General features: G+C 55.6%; 1 protein-coding gene across 2 annotated transcripts in view; it reads right to left on the bottom strand.

The window, feature by feature from the left end:
- Positions 1-599: 599 nt before the first annotated feature.
- Dpysl2 (dihydropyrimidinase like 2) overlaps positions 600-11,568 on the bottom strand; it is a 78,600-nt gene continuing 67,631 nt past the window's right edge. For both annotated transcript variants that reach the window (XM_070016707.1, XM_070016708.1), the window contains exons 9-14: positions 7,770-7,926; positions 7,273-7,414; positions 5,733-5,903; positions 4,323-4,502; positions 3,490-3,655; positions 600-3,181 (exon numbers count right to left, since the gene is read on the bottom strand). In XM_070016707.1, coding sequence (XP_069872808.1) covers positions 3,090-3,181; positions 3,490-3,655; positions 4,323-4,502; positions 5,733-5,903; positions 7,273-7,414; positions 7,770-7,926 — 908 coding nt within the window. In that variant the 3' untranslated portion in view covers positions 600-3,089. The remainder of the gene's footprint in view (positions 3,182-3,489; positions 3,656-4,322; positions 4,503-5,732; positions 5,904-7,272; positions 7,415-7,769; positions 7,927-11,568) is intronic.

Raw genomic sequence — 11,568 nt, 5'->3', positions numbered from 1 at the left:
AGGTGACCGTGGGCAACGGAGACCCGACTGCCAGTCTCGGGGGCGGGCGGCGCCCCAGCTCGCAGACCTTTTGGGGCTGGTGTGGCTGGTGCCTGCTGGCCTGGTGGACATGGCTGGTGCCTGCAGACCTGGGTGGGCGTGGCTTGCGCCCTCAGGCCTGTGATGGGCGCGGCTTGTGACAGGCCTGTGGTGGGCGTGGCTCGTGCCCACCAGGCCTGAGGTGGGCGTGGCTTGGGGTGACAGGCCTCTGGTGGGCGTGGCTCATGCCCGCAGCCCTTGGGGCCCCTCCAGGCTGTAAACCAGCGGGACAAGCCCAGGGCCGGGCCTGGGAACCCCCCTCCTCCATGCCCAGCGCTGTCCCAGCCAGTACTGTCGCAAACAGGTTTGCAGCCCTTCTAGAGGGAGGCCCAGGGCCTCTCGGGGATGGATTCTGGAGGTTTCTGACCCTCAGGTTCTGGGCGCCCCACAGGCCGGGAGCTGGGTGAGCCTGGACTGAGGCCAGGTCTTCCCTGGGACCAGGACACTGCAAGCCGTGCGGGCCCAGAACCTTCTGGACACGCCTCCGGTGCCTGGTGGGCACCTCGATACAGACACAGCCCTGAAATGAACACAGTTTGCTTTATTAGACGTTCCGTAGTCATATAACAGAGTCCTCGGGGAATAATAAACACGAGACTGGTTCTTTACCATAATTATTTTGCCATTAAGACAGTGGTTACAAAAACAAAAACCAAAGGTACCTTTCCGGCTGCACACGAGGTTAGCTTTAGCCGGGAAAGGTGTTCCACTGACTCACAACCACAGGCAAGGATGGAAGCCATCTAGCGTTAAACCTACACGGATTGAGAGCGTCAAGTCGCTGCAGCCGCTCAGGTCTGAGTCGCTGTCGGTTTATGTTAGCATTTACACAGGACATTCATTGAACAGACAGAAAGCAAGCCAACAGGTAAACATGCGCACACGGCCTGCGGAAATCTTCAGGTTTGAAATCACTTCTCAAGAACACGATCAACACGACCAAATAACCCGGGACAGGAGGAAACAGGAAGCCCAGTGAATACTGCAGAGCTGCGTGTATTTCTGAGAGCTGAAACAAAAACTGATTTTCCAACTTGCTCACATTTCCTCGAAGTGCAGGTGAGAGAAAACAAAACAAAAGGCAAATATATTAAGTCAACCAATTCTTTTTCAAAAAAAAAAAAGTGCTATTTACCAGTAAAATAGCAAATAAACAAACCAGCCCCTCCCCAGCCCACCCCCAGAACCCTAAAGGCAAAACATGTATGAGATCGAGTGTGAGCGAGGGGGTAGAATGAACTTGTTTTTGATGAACCACACATTGGGTTTTAGAAATGCCTGCAAACCTAGCTTTGCTTCCGAGGACTTGTAAACACCTTCAGAAAGAAATTCAAGATCAGCAAGGATAAAAAGGAGCCAGCTACTAAAAAAAAGTGTCACCACGACACCAAGAGGCCACACCTGCGGCCCTCCAGGGGGCCACGGGGCCCACTTGTCCCACTGTCTTCACTGCAGTCCCAAGGTGAGCGTCTGCTCACCCTGTGTGTGTGTGTGTGCGCGTGCGTGCGTGCGTGTGTGTGTGTGTGTGTGTGTGTGTGTGTGTCTGGGCATACACACACAGGCCTACAGCTTGAACTCAGGGCTTTGAGCTCTTGACGGCTCTTTCACTCAAGGCTGGCGCTCTACCACTTGAGTTGCCACCTGTTTTCAGCTTTTTTGGGGGGAGGGGGAGGTTTCATTGGAAACAAGAGTCTCCCAAATCTATCTGCCCAGACTAGCTTTGAACCTCATTCCTTGGATCTCAGCTTCCTGAGTAGCTAGGATAATAGGCATCAGTCAATAAAATATATGTGGGTCAAATTTTCCAAGGTTTTTCTATGTTGATAAAGACTTTCCTCTATCATGTTACACCTTTGAAATAATGGGACAAGAAAAGAAGGTATTTGCTGTTTTCTCCCTAAGATACTTTCTCAGAGGGAAAGCGGCCCGGGTCACTGCACACCCTGGCTGAGGCTTGGGGTACCTGTGGTCAGGGTGTCTGTGTGGGTTACAGGGCCGTGTTCACAGGGTTCACCATCTTTAGCAACCAGCAACACACAGGACCTTCACCTGTTCCCAGTCTGCACTGTGCATGGCCCCATTCTAAGCCCACAGGGGGTGTGCAGCCAGGCCATGCCTGCACCTGGAGACCAGTCTCCAACTCACACCCCCACTAGCGGCAGACAGGCAGTTAGCACCAGTCATCCAGGGATCATGACAACACAGGACTATGGGCAGGAGGGTGAGGCTGGAACAGACGCAGAGAGAGAGCCGGGGATCTGAAGATAGTCACGAATGACGAGCCAGGGAGAGACGAGAGGGCGCGGGGAGGGAGAATGGCAAAGCAAAACCCTCAAAAGATCTAATCTGCTGCAAAATCTAGGCCAAAGATGAAAACCTGTCCTTTCTCAGCAGCTGACCCAGAAGACGACAGGGAGGCAGTGGAGACATGGGGAGCCTCTCTGGAGGGACAAGAGTTTGCCAAGCCCCCTGGATCGGCCCATGGTTATATAATTGCATCATTAGGATGTCCAGTTCAAGCCCCGTGGATTAATATTGAATTAGACTTTCCAATTTAGTATTAAAAAAAAAAAAAAAACCCTCCTCCAGCCCTAGCCCTCCCCAGCCCCACAAAGAAAACCTTTTAAAAAAAAAAAAAAAAAAAAAAAAGAATTACAAAACAAACCAAAAAGGCAGCTCTGGGCAATTCACTGCTTCCGGTGACAAGGGAGGTGTCCGGCAGAGGGCGCTGTGGGCACCGCGTGGCCGGGGCCGCTGGGGGTGTGCGGCCGTGTGGGAGGCGTGGCCTGGCCTGGGTGTGGTGGTGGTGGATGTGGAGAGTAAATTCAGAAACTCCAAGGAAGAGATGGAGTAAGGGGGGGCCCAGCGGGAGCCCCAGGAACTGGCTGCCACAGCAACTATCACAGGCTCTTTTAAAAAAAAAGGGGGGAGTGTGGGGGGAACTGAAAGGAAGAAGGAAGTCTGGGAATGTCCTCCGCTGCCCGCCCCGCCCCGCGGCCTGCGGCCCGGCTCTAGCCCAGGCTGGTGATGTTGGCGCGGCCACCCGGGGGCGCCACGATGCGCTGGGTGGTACGGCGGGGGATGTTGTCATCGATCTGAGCACCTGGAGAGGGGGAGAGAGAGGCCGCAGTGAGTGGCCGGCCACGGGGAACCCACGCCACACAGCGCAAGTTCCAGTTGTTTTTCTTCCTTGTCACGCTGGGATCTGAACTCTGAGCCTGGCACGGGCTAGACAAGCGCCCCCCACCGGAGCCACGCCCTCCAGCCCGGCTGGTATGGGCTGTGGACTGAAACAGCCAGGCCAGCCTGGAACACGATCCTCCTATTCGTGTTTTTCCACCGTGGCTAGGATGGCAGCTTCCTCGTGCCACTCCCCACTCCCCCCCCCCCCCCCGCGGCCCCCGGCCCTACCAGACAAGCTGAAGCCAGACTGGTGCAGGTTCCGGACGGGCGGGGCCTGCTGCTTGGCGGGCGAGGTCTTGGCGGAGGAGGCGGGCGTCACGGCCTTGGGCGTCACCGACACCTCGCACACGGGTCCGTCGTAAAGGCCACGGGGGACCCCTCGCAGCTCCGCCAGCTGCAACACATGGGGGGCCCGTGACGCAGGCCACCAGGGAATGGCTCCCTCCTATCCCGGATGCCCAGGATGGGGCCTCTCCTCAGGGACAGGGACAGCAGGACAAGTGGAGGACAGCCCCATGTCTCCGGGCCCAGGCTGGATGATGGTAAGAACCCACATCTTGTAAGGCACTGGAACTTTAGCCCCGAGAAGAATCCTCTAGAAGGAGGTGCAATGTCACGTCCTGATTTTCCAGTCTCACTCTTCCTGAAATCCCTTACAGCTCGGTCTCTTCTCTGCCCCGCTGTCCCCAGACTCAGCTGTGGCCCTGCCCCGCCCGCGGCACCCTGTGCCCTCCGCCCCTGGCATTCCCCTACCCACTTCTTCTGTCTCCCATCTTTAGGTTGGCAAACGCTTACTTAACCTTTGAAACCCAACTCCAAATGCCCGCTCCCATAACTCAATCCTCTGGGACTCCATCTTCCTCTACCACGGGTGAGGGTGGCCACACTGGTCTCCTCCACCAGTGTGTTAAGTTCTGGAAATCGGGATCAGGTTCGCCTCATTCCTGTACCCCCACCCACCCGCCCAACGCACATACACACACACACACAGTTATGTCGGCGTTCACACCCAGGGTGCGTCAGGAATACCTGCGGCGCTGGCCTTGCTCTGTGACACTCACCCGGCTCCTGGCCTTGATGCGCTTGTACACGAAGTCCGGGAAGGGCTTCCGGGGGATGTAGCGGCCCGAGCCCTCGGTGACATGCAGGGTGCCATCCTCCAGCACGATCTTGCCCTGGCTGATGACCACCAGCGGCGAGCCGCGGTACTCCATGCCTTCGAAGATGTTGTACTCCAGAGCCTGGGCGGGGAGGACAGCGCCTTCAGACCACCGCAGGAGCGTGCGGCCGCGGCCCGCCACGGCGAACGCCCAAGCACAGAGAGGAAGAACTGAGGGGACGGGGCACACGCAGCGTCCCGTGCGTCCAGGGACAGGGGCACACGCAGCGTCCGCAGCGCTACTCGGATGTGAGCCCAGCGGGCCACACCCACACCTCTCTGCCCAAGTGAGAGGGTTCGTGCCTGGCACAGGACCGCACGAGAGCGGCACTGCACTGTGCAGCCCTGGGGAACGCGCCCATCCCCGCTGGCCGGGTCCTCTGGGACAGCAGCCAGAATCCAATTCCGGCTTCCCCTTCCGGCCTACCTCAAGCCAAGCCCAGGGGCTCAAGCTGCGATCCCAGCTATGTGGGAAGGTGATGGGGGGAAATCACGGTTCAAGGCCAGCTGGGCATGAGCATTCACAAAACCCCATCTCAACCACTGGCTGGGCACAGTGGGGCACGCCTGTCATCCTCAGCAACATGGGGATGCCCGGCCCATAAAACAAGGGAATACCTCAAAAACAACCGACATAAAAAGGGTCTAGGAACTGGCGCTGGTGGCTCACGCCTGTAATCCTAACTACTCAGGAGGCTGAGATCTGAAGGGTCACAGTTCAAAGCCAGCCTGGGCAAGAAAAGTCCATGAGACTCTTATCTCCAATAAGCCACTAGAAAACCGGAAGTGGTGCTGTGGCTCAAGTGGGAGAGCGCTAGCCTTGATCTGAAGAGCTGAGGGACAGCGCCCAGGCCCAGAGTTCAAGGCCCACAACAACAAAAAAAGGGTCTAGAGGTGTGGCTCAAGTAGTAGAGCACCTGTCTGGCAGGCATGAGGCCCTGCATTCAATCACCAGTATCACCAGAAAAAAAAGCCCTTCAAATAGAGGTCCCGCTCTACAGAGCACCTCTGCCTGAAGCCCCTTAGATCTCTCTGGGGCACGCGTTCTTTTCATGCTGTCCGTTAGATCTCACACCTTAACCTTGTGCCCGGGGCTCCCATAGAAACACAGGGCTCCCATAGAGCCACGGGGCTCCCATAGAGCCACGGGACTCCCAGCACTCAGACACCGAATGAGGGGGACAATCTTCCTGACCTCTGACCAAAGAAAAATGTTTTTGTCTCTCAGCAAATCACAAGTTAGAAGAGATGCCGGGACATTTCCTCCGGGACTCTGCTTCCCCGGGTCTGCCTGCACGGGGACCAGACTTACACTGTTGTGTGTCTTGGCAGAGATGGTCTTCACGCTGTCGGGGTCCCAGATGACCAGGTCGGCATCAGATCCCACCGCGATACGGCCTTTCCGGGGGTAAAGGTTGAAGACTTTGGCCGCATTGGTGCTGGTCACAGCCACAAACTGGTTCTCGTCCATCTTCCCGGTGACCTGAGGAACACACACACACACACACCCCGAGGTTACGTTGGAGAGTTGGCAGTGTGATGCTTGCACACTGACACCACCGCTGAGATGGCCTCATCAGAGCACAGGCACGAATCTAGACCCCCAGCCCGAGTCTCAGGCCTGTGTCTGGCTTCCCAAGGTAGACGGTAGGGACCAATCACATTTCAGATGTTTCCGTTCCCAAACCCACTCCAAGACCAATGGGTGAGGGTGACTGAGCAATAGTTGCAAGGGAGAGGAAAAAAAAAAAGGCCAATATGCTAGCAAAAAACACTTGCTCTCATAGAGACACTCAAAATTCCCCTCGTCAAACCAGCAGTGATTTCATTCTTGGTTCACAATGGCCATTCGGAAAAAACTGCGTATGAAGTGGTTTAATCTCTCCGGAAGGAACTGCAACCTTACCTATTTACACCCTTAAAAATCTGTACACACCCTTTGATAGGCAATGGCACTTCAAGAAATTTCTTCTGCTGATAAAATAAGAATGTGCCCAAATAACATGCCCACAAGGATTCTCATGTGAGTATAAATAATTCAGAAACAAACTGGGCAGTGGTGACTCTTGCCTGTAATCCTAGGATCACCGTTCAAAGCCTGCCCAAGGCAGGAAAGTCCATGAGACTCCTATCTCCAAATAACCTTCAAAAAGCCCCAAGTGGAACTATGGCTCAAATGGTAGAGCACTAGCTTCAAGCCGAACAGCTCAGGGACACTGCCCAGGCCTTGAGTTCAAGCCCCAAGACCAGTACAAACAAAAAAAAAGTAAAATCAGGAACAACAGAAACATTCCACCAAAATCTTGCAAGTAATTACTATGTAGCACTGGATGGTTTTTCAAGGATTTTAAAAAGATGGCCCTTTTCTATATTACATATTTTTTAAAGACATGTATGATGTAATGTTACTTACACACTCAAGCCTACCACACACTTGTATACTTGTACACCAGCAAAAAATGGAAGTAACACGCTAGGTGCCAGTGGTTCACACCTGCAATCCTAGATACTCAGGAAGTTGAGATATGAGAATTGCTGTTTAGTGCCAACCCTGCCAAGAAAATCTGTGAGACTCTTATCTCCAATCAACTACCCAATAAGCTGGAGCTGTGTCTCAGGTGGCAAAGAGTTAGCCTTAAGCAAAAAAGGTCGGGGATTAAAGCACCCAAGCACTGAGTTCAAGTCCCAGGATAGCACCCAAGTGTGATTTTTACTGACAGCAAAAGTGTATTAGGAAACAAAACCTGTGCTTCTATTTTAAAGCATTCCAATAGAAAAGCCTACATATCCCACCTCCCCCAAAAGTCAGAGTCTGCTCCACGCGGGTAACAAGGCGGGCACTGGCTCCTTACCACAGCCTTGTCCCAGATGACAGACATCCGCTCCTCCGTGCCATTCGTGCCCTCGGGAATCAGCGTGAAGTTGTCCTTTCCCACAGCCTTCTGGGCGGTGTTGAAGGTACAGTGGGCGCTGCCGGTGACCTGCAGGTCCCCACTGAGGAGACACGGGACATAAAGCTCGGCCGTGATGTCACATGACGCTCTGTCTGTCCACCAGTCATGCGGGGGTCCTGATACCACCTCAGCCCCTTTGGCTGCCTGGCAGAGACTCCCTGATGTGAGGTGATGGAATCCTCCCTCTCAACTCATTCAGAGGAACACACACACACACACACACACACACACACACACACACACACACACACACACACACACACACACACACACACACACACACACACACACACACACACGCCTGCTCCCGGCTGCCATGCTACCACCCACTGGGTCAGCGTGGTGTGAAGAGACTGAGAACACAGGTTGTGAACCTGTCCCCTGCCTCCACTTACCAGGACAGCAGGGAGCTGAGGAAGTCTGGAGTGGTGGGATCGGGGCTCAGTGGTGGGGAGGTGACGAAGGCAGCGGCCTTGGCCCAGTTCTTGCTCCAGTAGTGGGAGCCGTCGGTCCCCAAGCTGGCCGTGATGGGTTCTCCGTAAACCACAGTTCCTGATGGGCAGAACACACGAGGCTCAGGCCCCGACCGCCCCTCCCAGGCCTCACTTCCCGTCTGCGAGCATGCCCACACTCACCATCCCTGTCCCAAACGTGAGGATGTGGACGACACAAGTCGAAGGGCTTGGCCGGCTGAAGCCACACTCCACGCATGCGCTCAGGGGGCTCTCCCTGCGGCCCTGCGCGTCCAGGGTGGTGGTCCAATTCCCTGCACCCCTCCGCCTCCCAATCCACCGGGGCCCAGCTGTGCACACCACACCCAACTTCCAAGAACCAGTCCACACTCTTCTTTTGGGACATAAATTTCTCAGGGACCAGAAGCCCTTTCTGCTCCAACTTAACCAGTCCCCTCTCCCACCTCCCACCCCCTCCACCTCTCCTCACCCCCACCTTGGGGACACTGCCCATGGAGACACCAGATCCCCAGGCAACTTGGTAAAATGAGAGTCGAAATGTTGCAGTTACACTATCCGGGTTCTCGTCTCTGGAAGCCAGGCCCCTTAATACAGTGTTCCAGAAAGAACCCCAGCTCCAGCGGCGCGGCCACGTTCTCCGCCGGCCTTTCAGAGTGAGCCAGAAGCTGGCAACGACCCACTAGGCCAAGTGGCAGAGCTCACTGCCTTCTCCCCGCAGCCAGGCCTCACCGCCGCCGCGCCCGGCTTGTTCCCACAGGACATGAGTGCGTGTTCCCAGTGCCTTCCCATCTCTCCACTGTCCAGCACACTTCCAGAATGATCGTCATAAACATGAGCCTCCCCTGATGTCTCTTGCATGAGGAGCCTGTCTCCCCTCGAGGACTAAATTATCCTCACTTGGCTTTCTCGCTCAAGACTGGTGCTCAACCACTGGAGCCACACCTCCACTTCCAGCCCTTTACTGGTTAACTGGAGATAAAGAGTCTCCTGCATCTGTCTACCCGGGCTGGCTTTGAACCACAGTCCTCAGATCTCAGCCTCCTGAGTAGCTAGAATGACAGGTGTGAGCCACCAGTGCCTCCTTCCCAACATACGGACCAAACTCAGGCCTCGGGCCACCTGCCTCAGAACCCGTCCTTGTGTCCAGTGATCTCCCCATTTTTAATTTTCTGACTCTACGCCCTGAAGGTAGTTTATCTGCCTGTACGGACGAGGCACTCAATACATGCGTGTCAAGTCGATTCAATGGCCTAATACTTTATTCATTAAAGGCGCCAGAGCTGGAACTTGATCTGGGATCATCTAAATTCTCCTCCTCTCCTCCCCCACCGGGTCAAGGCTTCCAAACCCAGGGCCCTCGAGGCGATCGCCAACTCAGGCAGGAATGCGCTTCCCTTCCTCTCCACAGTCTTCACAAAGGCTTATCACTTGGTAATACTCGGCGGCCCCTCTCTGCCCAGCTCTGAGGACAGCTGGCTGCTCAGAGCTGCTCCCTCCTGCCGCAGGAATTTCACGAAGGAGTGGCCGGACACTCAGCCAGCCGGAGCTGGAGGCCCGGATGGAGGTCCCGGCAGCTCACTGCATTCACCAGGCAAGCAGAAACGATCCCCAAGCAGAAGGGAGGGCTCCAGAAATCACAAGGCCCCTGGCCAGAAAGAGGCCTGGGCAGCAAGCACCAGGATGCGTCCTGATCTCCCCAGGGAGAAGCTGGTACAAAGAGGAGCCTGCGCCAGCATCGGCTTCCCCTTAAGTGGGAAAAAGGCAGCAGAATGGCAAAGCCTGGAGCCGTCGGGTCCTTCCTGACACGCAGGCCCGGCGCGCTCACAGGTCCTCCCGCTTTAAGAGCTGGTGAAATCCAACTCAGTCTGGAGAGGGCTTCATTTCTGACCCGGTCAGGTCCAGAGGCAGAGAGGTAAAGTTTGTACAAGCAAGAAAGGGCTGCAAGGTTTCCTGGTTTCTTCACCTTAAAGAGATTCCTGAGAGCTGAAGGAAAGATGGCCTGACGGTCAGCTGAAGCTTGGAGCGGCGTCCCCCACCCTCTGAGGCAGAGGAGGGGCTGCTGCCCACAGTGGGGGGGAGAGGGGGGTGTCGAGGAACATCTGGACAAAGGGCTGGACCCCCAGCCTTCAGCCTGGGGAAACTCAGAACCGGGTCAGTTCGTCCAAGGCCACCGCTGACCAGAACCTGCCTCCTGTGAGCAGAGCTGAGCAAGGACTTCCGCACCCAGGCAAAGCCAAGATGGGGGGGGGGGGGGAGTAGGGGCAGGTAGGGCGGGAACCAGAAGACAAGAGTGACTGTGGCTCCTTTCTCCTTGCTCGGTCAGCTTCCCCAAGGGGTTCAGAGAGCCTTGCTGCCTCTTGATCTGGCCACTGTTCTTGAGTCCCAAAGGGCAGACCGCAGGGCCCCACCAGTCCAAGGTGAGCAGAGTGGGTGTGCACACTGGGGCTCTGTCCCCACTTTTCCTGTCGCCCTGGGACCTCCTCATGCGCTCCTCTCCCAACCCCAGCTCCACACAGCGGGCGGCCACAGCCCAGTGGGGTCACAGATGGCAGAGAGCTGCACGCCGGAAACGACTGCCCCTAATCATGACACTCCAGGCACAGGCTTCACTGGCCTTTCCGCGCGGCTCTGAACACCGCTGGCGCTCGCTTGGCTGGAGCTTCAGGACTTCCTTCTCCAGGGAACGTCTAAACTGAAGGGCGTGACCCCGTCAGCCTCTGGCAGGCTGGCTAAGAAAGCCAGAATGCAGCAGACTAGCCAGTGATGTTTATTCACAAACCAGCCTGGGCCCAGTGCATTCATGAAGAAGAAATGCAGGGCTGGCGTTAGAAATGTTTGACAGCTCCTGGCTCCCAGACTTAAGTCATGTCCCATGAGCATGAAGCGGGAGGACAAACCCAAAGCGGGGACAATGGAACCATCAAGGCACAAAAGCAGAGTGAGAAGACCGTTGGGTGGGGAGGACGCACCCCTGCCCCTCCCCACTCTCCCTCTCTCCATAGCTCCACCGCCTCAGACTGTGCTGGCAGACTCTGGTACCAAGGAATAAAACGAACATCCTTCTTCACTTCGGAGTCAGTTACCCACGTAGTCCAGGTTGGCCTCACCCCTGACATCCTCCTGGCTCTCCCCCCCTCCCCACTCCCCTCCCCACCTCTCCAGTGCTGGGACCATCACGCCTGGTGAGAAATGGAACTTTCAGTGTGGCCTGGTAAGAAATGAAATCTGAGGTTGCTGGAACTGACTTGCTAATCTAACACACTCTAAAGGCACCAATTGTGCTATCTACACTAAAGAAGCCCACCTCGGCCACAGAGCCAGTGGATACACCTTGGCCACAGAGCCAGTGGATACACGGATCATCACAACTGAATGCTCCACACCGAATACTAATAAGATGCAAGGTTCTGATGTAGACTTGATGAGGTAGAACGCCTTTTTCTTTTGTTAATCAAGTTAATGTGCCTAATGGAGTTGGGTAAAGTGGGAAAGAGAAGGAATTCAGGACTCCAAAATCCCAGGTCAAGAACCACCAATATGATTCAAGTTGAAGGAACCCCATTGTGTCTTACAAATTCAGAGCTCAGATGGCTGAAAATGAGATTCAGGATCTCATCCCCCAGTGGCTGAAACCACACTGCAAACCGGATTCCCCACCTCTCAGGGCCTGGGCAGTTCACATGAGGACACTGACCAGAGCGAGGGGGGTTCTACCTCCACG

The sequence above is a fragment of the Dipodomys merriami genome, unplaced genomic scaffold (assembly GCF_024711535.1).
Source record: "Dipodomys merriami isolate MVZ:Mamm:240054 unplaced genomic scaffold, mDipMer1.0.p SCAF_12, whole genome shotgun sequence".
Classification (NCBI taxonomy): Eukaryota; Metazoa; Chordata; class Mammalia; order Rodentia; family Heteromyidae; genus Dipodomys; species Dipodomys merriami.
Note: the sequence above shows the minus strand (reverse complement) of the source record. Positions and strands in the feature narration are given on the sequence as shown.